The 17,438-nt window shown below is 37.8% G+C and overlaps 4 protein-coding genes across 4 annotated transcripts; all 4 read left to right on the top strand.

The window, feature by feature from the left end:
- Nucleotides 1-2,475: 2,475 nt before the first annotated feature.
- On the top strand, nucleotides 2,476-2,963 carry LOC127617726 (histone H2B-like). Its single transcript, XM_052089804.1, has one exon. The coding sequence runs from the start codon at nucleotides 2,476-2,478 to the stop codon at nucleotides 2,848-2,850; it is 375 nt and encodes a 124-aa protein (XP_051945764.1). The 3' UTR covers nucleotides 2,851-2,963.
- Nucleotides 2,964-5,495: 2,532 nt separating this feature from the next.
- On the top strand, nucleotides 5,496-7,139 carry LOC127619322 (histone H4-like). The gene is made up of 2 exons (XM_052092204.1): nucleotides 5,496-5,511; nucleotides 5,599-7,139. The coding sequence occupies exons 1-2, from the start codon at nucleotides 5,496-5,498 to the stop codon at nucleotides 5,952-5,954; spliced, it is 372 nt and encodes a 123-aa protein (XP_051948164.1). The 3' UTR covers nucleotides 5,955-7,139.
- Nucleotides 7,140-7,475: 336 nt separating this feature from the next.
- LOC127617654 (histone H2B-like) lies at nucleotides 7,476-8,245 on the top strand. Its single transcript, XM_052089679.1, has one exon. The coding sequence runs from the start codon at nucleotides 7,683-7,685 to the stop codon at nucleotides 8,055-8,057; it is 375 nt and encodes a 124-aa protein (XP_051945639.1). The 5' UTR covers nucleotides 7,476-7,682; the 3' UTR covers nucleotides 8,058-8,245.
- Nucleotides 8,246-8,558: 313 nt separating this feature from the next.
- LOC127619330 (putative nuclease HARBI1) lies at nucleotides 8,559-11,154 on the top strand. The gene is made up of 3 exons (XM_052092214.1): nucleotides 8,559-10,454; nucleotides 10,565-10,818; nucleotides 11,090-11,154. Exons 1-3 carry the CDS (start codon nucleotides 9,742-9,744, stop codon nucleotides 11,152-11,154), a joined length of 1,032 nt encoding a protein of 343 aa, XP_051948174.1. The 5' UTR covers nucleotides 8,559-9,741.
- The last annotated feature ends 6,284 nt before the right edge of the window (nucleotides 11,155-17,438 follow it).

Consider the following 17,438-nt stretch of genomic DNA (forward strand, 5'->3'; position numbering starts at 1 on the left):
GCTTTTCAATGAAAATATATTTCCATTCACTTTTAGTTTAATGAGTCAATATCACTATAAAGTGCCTTTGGTGTCCTCATCAGAATCAGCTAAATTCAGTGAGTGTAAAAAGTGGTTAAATGACATAAAATTAAAATACTTTTTGAATGTTCTTATTGTCCTCATCAAATTATTTAATAAAACAAGTCATTTTGATTATTTATATTTTATTTTCATAATAATATTAAGCATTTTGCATGTGTCCCTCAAATTGCTGTCCACCCTGTCACTATTGGGTAAATGCCCCTTTAAGAAACCAACTGATGTACACAGTGACATCCCCTCCCCCATTTGGTCTTTCTTCAGTGGAGGTTAAAACATCTGCTGCACACACAGTAAATATCTACACTTATATTTCCTAATTTTCATCATATTGTGTTTGTAGTTGCGTGTTGTCAAGCTTAATATGTCCACCCTGTCATTGTGAAATATTAATTAATATAAAAACTTTTCAGAAATTCAAAATATATATTTTAAACAGTGCACAGTCAGCTTCAGTCAGTGAATCACTTTGCTAACTGCTACACACCATGTGCTCATTAAATGCTAACTTTAGCCAAAAATGACCACCCTGTCATTGTCCACCCTGTCACCAAGCCTTCCAATGACAGGGTGGACATGGTTCATGACAGGGAGGACATTTACAGTTTTTGCCACATTTTGATTTTTATTTCACATATCAGAACAGTTATAACACATTATAACACATATTATAACAGTAGATTATATACATGTTCCAGTCCATAATCCAACGTACTCCATAAGGGGCTTTTGCACCGCATAGCTCTAGCAGGGTGGTAGGGGTAGGGTTAGGGTTAGGTTAGGGTTAGAACTAATTTCCCCCTGGACCATATTTCTGGTTGCATTTGCACTGGCAGTAGGAATTAAGGGTTTCTTGTTGTTCCTGTTATTTCTTTAATGTTCCTGTTCTCTTCTAGTTCACCCATTAAAGCATTTGTCCACCCTGTCATCTTGTTGTCCACACTGTCATGTTCAACTTTTATGAAAATAAACAAATTATTTTAACTAATTAAGTTAACAAAACCTTGTGTATAATTTCTTAATAAACAAATGAGGCCCAGTTAGTATTGTTTTAAAGTTTGACTAAATATCTTTGTTAGATTTTATTTAGAAAAGAATGTGCAACTATCACATATTTTATTGGGCAGAACATATTTAGGCTGTAACTTCATTATTATCAAAAGACTTACCATTAACTAAAATGTTTTGTTGGGAAAGGGACACATTATCTTTCTGCAGATCTAAGTTTTATAATTGCTATGCAATGAAAATGTATTTATTCTACTTTGAATTTCTCCATGACAGGGTGGACATATTTTATGGTCTGCTTGTATATTGTCAGCTTGCAGTTTATTTATAAAAAGTGCTGGAGCTTGACCAATATGCATTTCTAACAGCCTAACAGTCTCCTTAATACAAAACATATAAAGTTAAATGGAAAATCTCAGATTTTTTTTGTGGAAATTGTGAAGTCTCAAAGGCACTTTATGGTGATTTTGACCCTAATAAAGACACATATTTAAGATATTTTAGAAATATGATACCAATCCGATATCTTATACAGAGATTGTCATACAGTTGGTGACATTCACATATAATTTATACACATAAAAACATGAAATTAGAGATAAAAAAAAATCAAACAATTTTAAAGAGAACAAAACGTCATGGTTGTTTAAGCCAATGAGTGTTAAGCTGTGTCATCAGCAAGTCATTTCCCATCTTTCTTGCAGTTCACATAGCTCTGAAAAATCTCATATAAAGTGTTTGTGTCTTGACTGTACTGATGTTTAGTTTAATCACTTAATAAAATTGAGTTACACCTTTTCCTCTGAACAAACCATGAATAACCCAAAATGTGTTGTGTTCGATCATTTCATATTACTTTTGCTGTCAGACACAAACATGGTTTCACATGTGTATTTAATTAAATGTATTTCTTCCCCAAAGTGAATCAAGAGATGAAAAATAAAAGTAGATCAGAATAACACCAAATGCAGGACAGTATAAAAGATGGAAATTTAGATTAAAAATAGTTTATGGTTCAATTTAATGTTTTAATACTGAAATCCTTAATTAATAATTATTTATTAAGGACTGTTTATTTTCTCATATTACTACAAAATAAAGAAAAAATGCGCGGGAGAACTAAACAAAGGAAATGTAATCATGTGGGGGGTGGAAACTTTCAAACGTGAGTCGAGAGGAGGGACTTTCATTTGGAAGTCTTTGATTGGCTCTTTCATGCCCGTCAATCTTACAATTGTCCAATGAAATCATTGAATGTGTTTGACCAATGAAAATACGCCATCAGTGGCGCGCGTCATCTCCTCACAGAATTAGCATAGAGGGGGGAATAAATACTTCTGTGAGCTGAATAAGAATCATTATTCTGAGTTTGTTCTTCAGATCATCATGCCTGAACCAGCCAAATCAGCCCCGAAGAAGGGATCCAAGAAGGCCGTCACAAAGACTGCCGGTAAGGGAGGAAAGAAGCGCAGAAAGTCCAGGAAGGAGAGTTACGCTATCTACGTGTATAAAGTCCTGAAACAGGTTCATCCTGACACCGGGATCTCTTCCAAGGCGATGGGAATCATGAACTCTTTCGTCAACGACATCTTCGAGCGCATCGGCGGTGAAGCGTCTCGTCTCGCTCACTACAACAAGCGCTCCACCATCACATCGAGAGAGATCCAGACCGCTGTGCGTCTGCTGCTGCCCGGTGAACTGGCCAAACACGCCGTGTCTGAGGGCACAAAGGCCGTCACCAAATACACCAGCTCCAAGTAGAAGAACATCCGGTTTATTCAACCAACACAAAGGCTCTTTTAAGAGCCACACATGTTCTCATTTAAAGAGTCTCTGCATGTGCAGACTAGGAAGAGATTATAAACCAAATTGTTTGCTTGATTGTAAAATAATTAAATATGTCGGTATTAAACTTGTTTCTTCTCCAGAAGACAAACCGATATTTTCTGTTTTTCTCATGACTGAGAAGGTACCGTTAAAAATGTTGGTAATGGGCTCCCAAATTGTGGTTTGTATTCTGTTGCAGAGGATTAAAAATGTAATTTCCAAATAATTAATCATCTGAGACTAAAGCAAAGGAATACAAAACAAAGAATGCATGAAATACATTATTAACATTTTATTTCATATTACCACTTTTTGTAAAATGTAACCGTCTTCCAGATGTACAACACTTGTTATGCAACTGCTACATCAACAAAACAAACAAATGCAATTTGTATTGAGTTATTACGGGCCTGGGACGTTGCAGTCTCATTGTCAGTAAGTCATACAATTGCACACATAATGATGAATCTATTACGTAACTGGAACGTTCTTGGTTATCTTGCAACATTAACAGCCCGTAATTACGACGTTGTGAATTGGTCGTTTAATGGTAATGTAATTACGGGCCTGCGTCGTTGTAGTTACATTATCAGTTAGTAAATCATGAAATTACCAAAAAGTACAGAACAATTACGTAACCGTTACGTCGTGTGTTAGCTGGGTATTCACCAAATAATGAAATTGGTCAGCCTTCATAATTAATTAGTCGCAGACAGGGTTCCTTGTCTCCTTAGAAAATTATAGAACCAGTCTTTCCCTGCCATCTTGCGCTCTGAATCAATACAATGGTTCAAGCCAAACCTCTCTGCCGGGTAATAGGTCAGCCTCCTTACATCCATCGTTGAAATCCCAAACAATGCCCTCTCCATTGATTGAATGTGCTCAGTTTACTGGAGCTGGAATGATGACGTAAAAACTGCTTTGCGGCCTAAACACTTTGATCCAGGCTCCAAAACATTTATATCCCTATGCCGCCTCAAGGTCTTTGGGGGGACTCCAAATTGATGGGCTGCAGCTTTCAAAGCAGAGCTTGCTCTGTATAAGCACCACGTTTACCTTTTCTCTTATATGTCCGCATCAATAAGGAGAGAAAAAAATATAGTCTATATCAGGTTGAAATTTCTACACTAGGCCTATATGGGGTTGATAATTGATTTATTTGTTCATCACTATCATCAAGACTAACAGAAAACCCTAAATAAATATTAAACTTATAAATTATATATGTAGTGAAACATATTCAATAACTGCATTAAAAGCCACAATGATTTATCATTGGGTCACCTAACCACCTTCCATCAGTGAGCTAACTGTGCTAGCAAGCTAGCTAGCTTATGTTCACTTGAAGTAATTTTTTCATGATTTGTTCAAATATTTTGATTTTACCACCAAGTTATACTGCATTAAGTGTAAAACAAAGGATTTGATAGACAGAAATATGTTATTATAGTAATTATGTTAGAGAGAAACTATGCCCCCGGCGTTTTACTCCACAAGATATTACTTTTTAAAATATTGTTTAATTTTTAAACTATAATTATATTCCTTATAAATTAAATATGCTCTCAAACTACATACTTCACTATTCATCTCTCATCCATCACTGTGATATCCTGGAGAACAATATTCTCTTAAACACTTGTTCACTAATATCTGATAATTATAGCCCTTACCATGTGATCCTCTTCAAATACGTCGCTGGTGTCAGCTTCTGCATGGAGGTTCATTTTTAATGAACCCCCTTCCGCTAGGCTGGCTACGAGCCTGAAGCGTGTATTATATACTAATGAAATACATATATTTAATTGTTAGTAACATTAATTAATATAGGCTATGTATTAATTCAGAAGTTATAATAACTAGGAAATACACAGCTGCTGCAGTTATGATCGATTATTTAAACTGTTGAATGAATATTCTCTCTTTTCATTTTTTAAAGATTTTAACAGATGGAAAAACAAGGGTGCCTTGATTATGAAGCAGTAAATCATTCATTTATTTGCCCAATTTCACATTTTAAATTGCATAATAATGAATTCAAAATACCTATTTGTGGTTGTCAGTTTTTATTAATCATTTACACTTAAATTGGTCTGTGCTGCAACATATAACAATCACTTTGCTGCACATAGTTTATTGGAGACCTTTTAACATAAAAAAAATATCCTGATGTATTTATATAAGTTGTCAGTAATCGACTTAATCTTACTGTTAGCAGATACTTTAACAGCTTCACTACCTAATGAAGAGTCAATGCACAACACAGCATATCGACTTGTATGTGCAATACAGATATCTGAAAATATAAGTTTAACAAGTCAAAACTGAATAACAGATGTCTCGAATCGTCTATTTGGATGTGTGACGTAACAAGTGACGTCATTGCAGATATCTTAAATGGAATTTCGACAAGGCAAAATATATTTACAGACAGGGGGCGCAGATTTGGCTCGAATATTGGGGAGGTAACAGTGTGAAGAATGTTACCCTTGATTATGGTATAAATATTGCACCTCTTCGCTCTCGCGGGACGTACATCTTCATGACATCACAGCAAGTCGGACATATTTTTAACCGGCATGCATCTGGTGATCGGTTCTGCTGAAATTGTGAAATTTAAGCTCCTCCTTCAGTGCTAGGTTTCTACTAGGTCCTGTAGGCAACATTAAATATCCTTTCCAGCGCCATCTATCTTATATTCTGTTTATGCTCGTATATTCGTCATCATGTCTGGAAGAGGTAAAGGCGGTAAAGGACTCGGGAAAGGAGGCGCCAAGCGTCACCGCAAAGTGTTGCGTGATAACATCCAGGGAATCACCAAACCCGCAATCCGTCGTCTCGCTCGCCGTGGCGGTGTCAAGCGTATCTCCGGTCTGATCTACGAGGAGACTCGCGGTGTGTTGAAGGTGTTTCTGGAGAACGTTATCCGTGATGCCGTCACCTACACTGAACACGCCAAGAGAAAGACCGTCACTGCCATGGACGTTGTGTACGCGCTGAAACGACAGGGACGAACTCTGTACGGATTCGGAGGATAAACGACTTTATTCAGGAGAAATCAGACCAACCCAACGGCTCTTTTAAGAGCCACCCACAATCTCACACAAAGAGCTGATTTTATAGAAGTTTTATTATATTATACAATGTATTGTGCTGTTTGGAGATCTGTACAAGCTTTAGATTAAGATCAAACTTTATTGTCATAGCGCAGGTACAGAGCCAATGAAATGCAGTTGTTTTCGCCAGCGCCCTATCTGCGTAATTTAGCAACAGCAGTTTAAGAATTAAAGCATCGTTTTCCCATGAATAAACGTGGATTCATGTTCATATGATTTGCAAATACATTTAAGTAAATATGAGGAAAAACAAATGGTATAAAACGCAGAACAAGATAATTTAAATGAGATTCAGCCAATTGTTCAAAATGTTTTTTTTATTTTTTTTATTTATTTTTTATTTTATGTAGTCTTGTTAACCTAAAAGTATTTACGTACTTTCAGTAAAAAAAAAAGTAAAAAAGAAACCAAGTAAAATAACTTCCCGTTTTCTCAACCGACACAAAGGCTGTTAAGAGTCACACATGTTCTCATGTAAAGAGTTATTTGTATAAAGTGTTTGTTATTAATAAAATCACGGATGTTCAGTGTCGGGAAAATTAAGCTTTAAGAATCAACAAGACTTTAAACACTAAAACATTAAAAATAGCTTCATTACTCAAAGCTGCTGTTCAATTTACTGTCATGTGTTAAGAAGCGCAAATGGGAAACTGCTGTGACTCACATGTTTCATTTTATAACAACAATTTAATTTGAACGCAATTATGTCGTTGCGTGTTTTGTTCATAAATATTCATTAAATAATGTTGAAGCCTAAAGGCCGATGTCGAAATACATCTTGTGTTGTTTTGCAGGATTGAATGTTTAAGAACATTAAATTTAAGACCAACCCAACGGCCCTTTTAAGAGCCACACACAATCTCATAAAGAGTTCATGTTATAGAAGTTTTATAATATTATACAATTTAATGTATTTTGCTGTTTGGAGATCTGTACGAACGTACTGTTGCAGCAGCAGTTTATAAAGAATAAAAGCATCGTCTTCAGATTAAAAACGTGGATTATTAAATTATTTATTGTTCAACACATATTTCATGTGATTTTCAGACACGTACAGAATTACAGATGAAGTTTCTATGGGCGAGTAATAATACAGTCCAGATTTACCCATACTAATATATTTAGTAAAGATAAGGAAAAACAAGTACACAGAACAATATAAAAATAGGAAATTAAATGTAAAATTAATTATAATGTAATTATTTATTTAAATACAATTATAAATAATTTTTGTAATGGTTTAAAATATGTATTTTGTATGGTTACGAACCACATACATACTTTCAGAAAAGTATTGTAACTCTTTATTAATATATTTTTTTTGAGAAACTAATTTTCTTTTTCATATTACATTATTTTTCTAAAAAATAAATGAGCGGGAGAACTAAACAAAGGAAATGTAATCTTGTGGGGGGTGGAAACTTTCAAACATGAGGCGAGAGGAGGGACTTTCATTTGGAAGTCTTTGATTGGCTCTTTCCGGTTGTCAAACTTACAACTGTCCAATGAAATCATTGAATGTGTTTGACCAATGAAAATACGCCATCAGAGGCGCGCGTCATCTCCTCACAGAATTAGCATAGAGGAGGGTATAAATACTTCTGTGTGCGGAATAAGAATCATTATTCTGAGTTTGTTCTTCAGATCATCATGCCTGAACCAGCCAAATCCGCCCCGAAGAAGGGATCCAAGAAGGCCGTCACAAAGACCGCCGGTAAGGGAGGAAAGAAGCGCAGAAAGTCTAGGAAGGAGAGTTACGCTATCTACGTGTATAAAGTCCTGAAACAGGTTCATCCTGACACCGGGATCTCTTCCAAGGCGATGGGAATCATGAACTCTTTCGTCAACGACATCTTCGAGCGCATCGGCGGTGAAGCGTCTCGTCTCGCTCACTACAACAAGCGCTCCACCATCACATCGAGAGAGATCCAGACCGCCGTGCGTCTGCTGCTGCCCGGTGAACTGGCCAAACACGCCGTGTCTGAGGGCACAAAGGCCGTCACCAAATACACCAGCTCCAAGTAGAAGAACATCCGGTGTATTCAACCAACACAAAGGCTCTTTTAAGAGCCACCCATTTTCTCGTTTAAGGAGTTTCTTTGTCATGTGTACATAGGAAGATCATAAACCGATATGTTGTTGTTTTGCTGGTAATTGTTTGTAGTAAATAAACGTATTTCTTTCCCAGGTGACAGACTGATGTATTTTCTGTTTTTCTCATGACTGAGACGGTCATGTTGAAACTTAGTTATTGGAGCAATTAAAAAGATTACTCTAATATATTTATTGTCTGGTCACATCTGTGTAAATACACAAGTGTTAATGATTAAATCGCTCTGAATATTTTCAAAATATAAATCTTTTGGCCTTTTTATAATTTAACTTTTATGAGGGTTGTTTTTGAACAATCAAATTAAACGCATATATGTTTCTTTAGAGGTGTCAGAAAATGTTAAACTATAATGGAGAAGCAAATACAAGTTTTTGTCCTAAAGACATTTTAAGAAGTTTAATAGAAGAAAAGTTTCCTTCACAATTTCTTTGACAAAACAATACCTTAAAGTTTGCCCCAGTGCTGCTGCTAGAGATGAGACTGGTGTTGAACAATAACAATTCTTTCTGTAAAGTCCATTTATATGATTTCAGAAGTTCACCACTAGAGGTCACAATATTATTGTTTGTTTGCATTTTCAATGTATTGGATTAATTCATTGTTATAGCCTGCTGTGGTCATGAGCTCTTTGCTCTTATATGTGTATGGAAGTATTTATGATCTGTTATATGATGTTTGTCTTTTAGGTGCCCTCATGTGGAACTGCAGAAGAATCCATCATCTCAACCCAAAACATTGTCATTATTTACTCACCCTCATGTTTGACTTTCTAGCTTTAGAGTGAAACTGAATGGTGGAAGACACATGGGTTTGGAACAACATGAGGGTGATTAAATCATGACAGTATTTATCATGGTTGGGTGAAGAAGTCATAAACTCAAGACTGAAATTTATTGGTCATTTGTGAAATTGTAGAAATGTAAAATCTATTTAGAACCATTAGAAGCTTAATCAAATTAATAAACGAATATATAGATCATAAACAGTTAATTTTACTGTCTATTTAGCACCGTATTAAATCATTTAGATGATTTCATGTTCGTTCATCTCACATTAATTGACTCGCTATAATTGTTATTCTGATAAGTTTCTCAGAACTGCAGAAGACTTTCACCCACTGTTGCACTCGTGTATATGGTTGAGTGAAACTAATGAAGTCATGCCGTTTATTGTCATATAAAGTGCGTCTTTTTACCAGGGCCGAGGCGTTGACAGACCATGTGAGATCTTCTGTGATGTGGATGCAAATGAACTTGAAGCTACTGATCATCTCCACTGATGTTTATGGGGTGTTGTTCTGTGTTTCCTAAAGTCCACAATGAGTTATTCAGTTTTCTTTGTGTTAAGGGTTCAGGGCCCGTATCCCTAAAGAATATTTGTGCAAAAAGTGGCTCCTAGCGGCCAAATTCTAAGAAAATTCTCAGAGTCATGACGTTTTCTTAGAATTTCCCCTAAAAGTGACACGAAAATCCCAGTTAATATAAAAGCTATTCCTCAAGATTCATAGCGCTTAAAAGGGCTCCTAAGGCGAGATCTGCTAAGAGCAGGGAAGAGGACTTTTAGTGGTTTAGGAGTTCCCCTAAGCAGCTGCACAAAATGGCCAACAGAGGAGGCAGGAGAGATGTCCTGCAAACACTGGATGACAGGGAATTATTGAGACGCTATAGATTGGATCGTGCAGGAATCATGTTTGTGGTGGATCTCCTTAGAGATGCAATTACTTCACCAACTCGACGCCACAACGCTATTACACCGGAGAAGAAAGTAATCACAACCCTGAGGTATTTGGCAACAGGGAAAATGCAACAATGCAGCAGTGATGACTTGGGTCTGTCCCAATCCTCCGTCAGCAGAGTCATCACCCAAACACTGACAGCTTTGTCACAACCTAATATTGTGACACAATTTGTTTCATTCCCGCTGGATGCCCGTACTTTACACACACATAAAAGGGCATTTATGGACATTGCAGGATTCCCTGGCATTGTAGGTGTAATTGATGGAACACATGTGAGAATAATTGCGCCATCAGAGGACGAGGCTGTCTTTGTTAACAGGAAGAATTTCCACAGCATCAATGTGCAAATAGTGTTCAATGCGGCCTGTAAGATTTTGGACATTGTGGCTAAATGGCCAGGCTCCACACATGATGCGAGAATGCTCTCCGAGAGTGGCATCAGACAGCTTTTTGAGAGACGCTATGTGCCAGCTAATTGCCACTTGTTAGGGGACAGTGGCTACCCATGCAAACCATGGCTCCTTACACCTTACCTCCAGCCACGCCAAGGGCCCCAACTAAACTATAACAGGTAAGCCAAACAATACAAAAATCATGGAAATGAAATGCAAGCAATATGTTAGAGCATCCAAGTAGTGCAATATTTCCATCAAATAATTAAAGGTCTGTATTCTATTGTAGGGCCCACAAGACAACAAGAGCGGTGGTGGAGCGTGGCATAGGCCAGCTTAAGAGGCGCTTTCATGTTCTCCACGGAGAGGTGCGGCTGAGGCCTGAAAAAGTCAGCAAAGTCATCATAGCCTGTGCAATATTACACAATATTTGCAAGGTTAGACAGATTGCAGAACCTTTGGAGGATGGCGATGAGGATGAAGACAACGATGAGGATGGTGGTGAAGATGATATTCACATTCCACAGGGGAACCTAGCCCAGAGTGGACTGCCTTACAGGGCAAACTTCACAAATTTACATTTCAGGCAAGCTGTAGCCCCATGTCATTTGAGAACTTGTGATGGTATTAAGAACTACCACAGTTTTACTGCACATCACCTGCAATTGTTAAATGCAAGACACAGAACACAATCTCTAAATGGTTTATTTTTTAGGTGTTCAATTTTAAGGCAGTAGTACTCCTCCTGAAGGGAAAGGACTTTTTTTTGTTGTTCAAACACATCAATTGTGAGTTGCAATCTTCTCTCCTGCAGGGATGCTGACGGAGCAGGTGCTGCGGATGGGAATGGTGTTTGATCCGCCGGGCTATCCTGAGTAGCAGCTGCAGATGGTTCAGGCGGCAATCTTGTCGGCAAACTTGATGGGCCCAGTTCTTGTGATGGCTCCATGCTACAGAAATACATAGGCCTAGTTTAATTATTGTTTTGATTAAATTAATTTAATACAATGAGCATGGATAACACATGAAATGGCTTCTGCAATGAATAAACACTGTTGATATGAATAACCCTGTGTCCTACCTTTGCTGCATTTCAAGGGCCTGCATCATTGACGTGTCAATGCCTGTTGGCAGCCCGGTGACACTGACCTCAGAGTGTCCCAGGACTTGAAAGACAGTGTCGGCCACTTGGGACAGCCGCTTTGCAGGTGGTCCACCCCCTAGAAAGAAACAGTCAATGAACACAGTACTTAGGCATGTAAATTAACTTTGCCAGCAGGAGCAAGTTGCCAGATTATGTGGTAGGCTATAGTATTTTGCTCACCTGTGAGTGAGGATTCCCGCTTGTGTGCTGCAATCTCATGTTTTGCCTTGGACTGCAGCACATACCACCTTTTCTCACAATCGTCGCCTGTCTGCACCACCAGTGGAAAAGAGGCATTGATTGTTTGGGATATTGTGTCCCAGGCGTGCCTCTTGCCTTGGCTAGTGACATTTGGGCCAAATTTTCCTCGTAACATACCTTTATGTTCGTTCACCAACTGGGCCAGCAACGAACCTTGCTCCTCAGTCCAGTTCGGCTTGCGATTCCTTTTTTTTCTCCATTTTCTGTGTTTGTAGGATATTTGTTAACAAGCCTTCATAAATAGACCAGCCAGCAATCACAGACATTGATAAAAGCTGAGCCGTGTTACCCTCGTTAAGACCACACTGAGTTGTAACGTTGCAATTTCTACTTCATTAAGGACAGCCCCTTGAGCTAGGCCATCTTGTTTTCAATGGGGTCCATATGGGAGTGAAAGTACAAAATATGCCAGCTAGGATATTAATATGAGCAAATAAGACACGAATCATTATTTGAACAGGGTGTAATGAGCTTAAGTTTTCACATATTTTAGATTCTAATGTTAGGCTATAACCCCTACAGCTTACTATTCATTTTCCAGATATTTTCTTGAATGTGAAATATTATTTACAATTACAGTCTGCATAAGATTAGAGTGTATAATAATGTTTATTGATTTGAGGGTACATCCTTTGCTCATTATCACCAAAAGTTCATTTTCATCAAACTTGCAGGATCAACCAATCACGGCTTTTGAAATGATGACTCATACCTAGCAACGGGGTCAACCACACCTCCTCACTAAGATAGGATTTTCCATCCATTCCTTGCTCAGAGTTCACTGAAAATGTTCTGGAATCACTTCTAAGCTAAAACTCCTGGCAAGGAATTTTTAGGTTAAGTTAGGAGCTCTCTGAGAGGATTCTCAGAATCTTTAGGGATACGGGCCCAGATGTTCTGGGCACATCACTACACAAGGTTATGCACCTCTTTCCTGTATGCTGATTTGTCATTGCTGGTGATCAGAACAGCCACTGTCATGTTGTCTGTGAATTTGATGATCGAATTGGAGCTGTGGACAGGAACACAATCATAAGTGAAGAGTGCATATAAGAGAGGGCTCAGAAAACACCTTTCTGGTGTTCAGGATTAGAGTTGAGGAGTATTGATTTCCTAGTCTTACAGTCTGTGGTCTGTTGCTTAGGAAATGTAGTGTCCATTTGCAGGGCGAGTTGTTGAGGCCCAAGTCGTGCAGCTTTTGGAAGAGCTTGGAGGGGAGGATGGTATTAAAGACAGAGCTGTAGTCGATGAGCATTTTAACATTCCTGTCTCTGCCTTCCAGGTAAAGCAATGTGAAGGGCAGTGGAAATAGCATAATCTGATGACTTGTTTGCAAGGTGTGTAATCTGATGATGGTCTAGGGTATCCGGGTTATTGGCTTTGATGTTAGCTAGGACCAGTCTTTCAAAGCACTTCATTATAATGGCAGTGAGTGCCACTGCTCGATAGTCTTTTGGGCTCCTCACTGCAGACTGCTTTGGAATAGGAACTATGGTAGCAGATTTCAGATGTATGAGCTCATCTGGTAGAAGAGCCTCACTGGTTGAGTTACTGGCATGTGAGTATTTGTGGTTAGTTTGGGTTTCAGTGCACTGCCATATCTGCCTTGGGTCAGTATTAGAGTTATCATCAATATGTTTTTATTGGCTTCCCTGATGCCTCTCTTTAGGTTGGATCTAGCAGTGCTGTAGGCCCCGGATCTTTGTATGAAATCTTCAGGGTTTTTTTTCTTCATTTTTTTTTCTCTGCAATTTCAAGATTTCCTTAATTCCTCAAAATAAGGTTTTTCTAGAGAAAGCTTTTTCTTTTTTGCCATTTTTCACCTAATATTGACCTTAAAATACATGTCTGTCTATTGCATACTGTGGCAAGACAATGTTAAGATTCATGTTATGACCAAATATCTTTCAGCTGTGTTTGATATAATGGCAAGTTAATTTATAGTGCCAAATTAACAATTTAGCATATTCAAGGATAATGTGTTGGAGTGAATCTGCTGTATATATTTGATTAAAAAAAAAATTCAAATAGTGATGTGCTGTTTATTACATCAGTAATGTCCTGAATATACTTTGTGATCAGTTGAATGCCACTTTGTTGAATTAAAGTACCAATTTCCTTCTGAAACAACAAAATCTGAACATTATTCCAATCTTTTGTCCACCAGTGTTTTGTTTATTGTAAGTTCATGATAACTAATGTTAGTAAATTAAACGCTACTGTAAAGTGCTACTACGGTATTGTTAAAGTAAAACAACAACAATATGTCAAGTACTATGTGAAATAAAGGTTAAAAATGTCTGACCTACAATACAATAGTTATATAAACACACACAAGCACAAAATTATTTCTTCATAATTGATTAATACAGATAAAATAATGTCAAATAAATTGCACTGACCTTGATTTTAAAACTTGTATGAAACTGGTTAAATTAAATGTATACATCAGATCTTTAGTGACCTCTGACCTCATTTCACTCCTTGTTCCTGATTGTGCCCAAACCTCTTTATTATTCCTGAAGTGTCCTCTTATAGAGTAACACAATACAAATGCAAATCAGTTATTATTAATAATATTGATACTAATATACAAAAAATAAAATATCAAGATATATTGAAATAATTTTCATGATAAATAAATGCCTGTTTTCTTTCTGAACAAACATGAATGTGTTCGATCATTTCATATTAGTTTTGCTGTCAGACACAAACAATGTTTCACAATATTTAAAACTCTCATATAATTATATTGTTTGTAATTAAGTGTGTCCGTGATAATAAAGTCCAGTTTGATTTGCAACATATAAATGTATGAAAAGAGATGAAAAATATAAGTAGATCAGAAAAATACCAAATGCAGGACAGTATAAAAGATAGTAAAATAGTTAAAAGCGGTTTATTTTTTATAATTCACAGTAGTACTCGCAGAAAAATATGCAAATCATTTATGAACAATTATTTCTTAACTGTTTATTTTCTCATATTTTATTACTACAAAATAAATATTGCTTGGGGAAACTAAACAAAGGAATGTAATCGTGTGGGTGGAAACTTTCAAACATGAGGCGAGAGGAGGGACTTTCATTTGGAAGTCTTTGATTGGCTCTTTCCGGTCCGTCAAACTTACAACTGTCCAATGAAATCATTGAATGTGTTTGACCAATGAAAATACGCCATCAGAGGCGCCCAATTGGGCGGGTTTCCCTTTTTTGCAATCTTTTTTTGCGGGCAAAAATGGGTTTGGGCAGGTGGATAAAAATCGGGCTGGTTTCGGATCAGTTCGGCGGGTTTTTGTAGCCGAAACATCGGTACTTCAGATCCTTCTTTCGGCGACTCTCTGTTCAGTAGCCTACTCTTACTCACACACACACACACACACACACACACACACACACACACACACACACACACACACACACACACACACACTACAGGTCTGGCTGACGTGCCCCCTAAACTCACAACAGACACTCCCTCCCTTCAGCTCACGTCACGCACGCCGGCACCGCCCTCCTCTCAAACACACTAGATTGCGCGGGGTTTTCAAACTTAGCTAGCTGACTGACACTGACAATATGCCAAAGTGGGCAAAATATAGAAAAAGTTACAGGAAAGAGTAGGAAAGAGATCCAGACTTAAAGTCATGGATTGCACCGGGTGCAGAAGAAAGAAAGGCACACTGTAAATACTGCAACGCTGATATCCGTGCAGCCACCAAGAAGCATAAGGCAAGGTGCCAGACAATGGTCAGACAGTTAGCAGAGTGGGTGAGTCCAGTAACCCTGACAACAATTACCAGAAACGACGAGAACTGCGGATAGCAACGTACATTGCGTGCCACACTGCCATTAATGCTGTTGATGAACTATCTGATATACTGAAAGACGAGACAGGTGCATTCCAGATGCACAGAACAAAAATCTAAATCACCTCTCTGTATTGTTCCAGAGACATGGCTCTTCTCATTCAGCACTGCGGGAAAAATATAATTTCGGGTTTGGCCTTAGAATTAATTAATATGGACATTTTTTCCATATTAATTTGTGAATATTTTAAATGTTTAAAAAGGGGCAAAAAGTCATAAACAATGCGTCAAGATTTATTTTTTATTTATTTTATAAAAATAAATATTTATTATATATTTATTTTATTTATTATACAATATATATATATATATATATATATATATATATATATATATATATATATATATATATATATATATATATATATATATATATACACTCACCTAAAGGATTATTAGGAACACCTGTTCAATTTCTCATTAATGCAATTATCTAAATCAACCAATCACATGGCAGTTGCTTCAATGCATTTAGGGGTGTGGTCCTGGTCAAGACAATCTCCTGAACTCCAAACTGAATGTCAGAATGGGAAAGAAAGGTGATTTCAGCAATTTTGAGCGTGGCATGGTTGTTGGTGCCAGACGGGCCGGTCTGAGTATTTCACAATCTGCTCAGTTACTGGATTTTCACGCACAACCATTTCTAGGGTTTACAAAGAATGGTGTGAAAAGGAAAAACATCCAGTATGTGGCAGTCCTGTGGGCGAAAATGCCTTGTTGATGCTAGAGGTCAGAGGAGAATGGGCCGACTGATTCAAGCTGATAGAAGAGCAACTTTGCCTGAAATAACCACTCGTTACAACCGAGGTATGCAGCAAAGCATTTGTGAAGCCACAACACACACAACCTTGAGGCGGATGGGCTACAACAGCAGAAGACCCCACCGGGTACCACTCATCTCCGCTACAATTTGCAAGAGCTCACCAAAATTGGACAGTTGAAGACTGGAAAAATGTTGCCTGGTCTGATGAGTCTCGATTTCTGTTGAGACATTCAGATGGTAGAGTCAGAATTTGGCGTAAACAGAATGAGAACATGGATCCATCATGCCTTGTTACCACTGTGCAGGCTGGTGGTGGTGGTGTAATGGTGTGGGGGATGTTTTCTTGGCACACTTTAGGCCCCTTAGTGCCAATTGGGCATCGTTTAAATGTCACGGCCTATCTGAGCATTGTTTCTGTCCATGTCCATCCCTTTATGGCCACCATGTACCCATCCTCTGATGGCTACTTCCAGCAGGATAATGCACCATGTCACAAAGCTCGAATCATTTCAAATTGGTTTCTTGAACATGACAATGAGTTCACTGTACTAAAATGGCCCCCACAGTCACCAGATCTCAACCCAATAGAGCATCTTTGGGATGTGGTGGAACAGGAGCTTCGTGCCCTGGATGTGCATCCCACAAATCTCCATCAACTGCAAGATGCTATCCTATCAATATGGGCCAACATTTCTAAAGAATGCTTTCAGCACCTTGTTGAATCAATGCTACGTAGAATTAAGGCAGTTCTGAAGGCGAAAGGGGGTCAAACACAGTATTAGTATGGTGTTCCTAATAATCCTTTAGGTGAGTGTATATATATATATATATATATATTTTTTTTTTTTTTAACTGCAGCATTTGCAGTTCAATTTCACATTTTGGTGTTCAACTTTGTGTTTTAAAAATACAACAACCGTTAATTTTTTTATTACAGGTTAAAAAAGGAAAAACGAATGGACGCAAAGTACACGGACTGATGGGTAATTTTAAAACTCGTTAATGATTATCATGTGTTTAAACGAGAAACCATAGCGAGAAACAAGCCAGAACAAATCTGGGCGTTTTTTTGTGCATTCTCGCGGTTTTTGACGAGGTATTGGGCTGGAAAACCTTGCTGGCATCAG

Source organism: Xyrauchen texanus, chromosome 2 (genome assembly GCF_025860055.1).
Source record: "Xyrauchen texanus isolate HMW12.3.18 chromosome 2, RBS_HiC_50CHRs, whole genome shotgun sequence".
NCBI lineage: Eukaryota > Metazoa > Chordata > Actinopteri > Cypriniformes > Catostomidae > Xyrauchen > Xyrauchen texanus.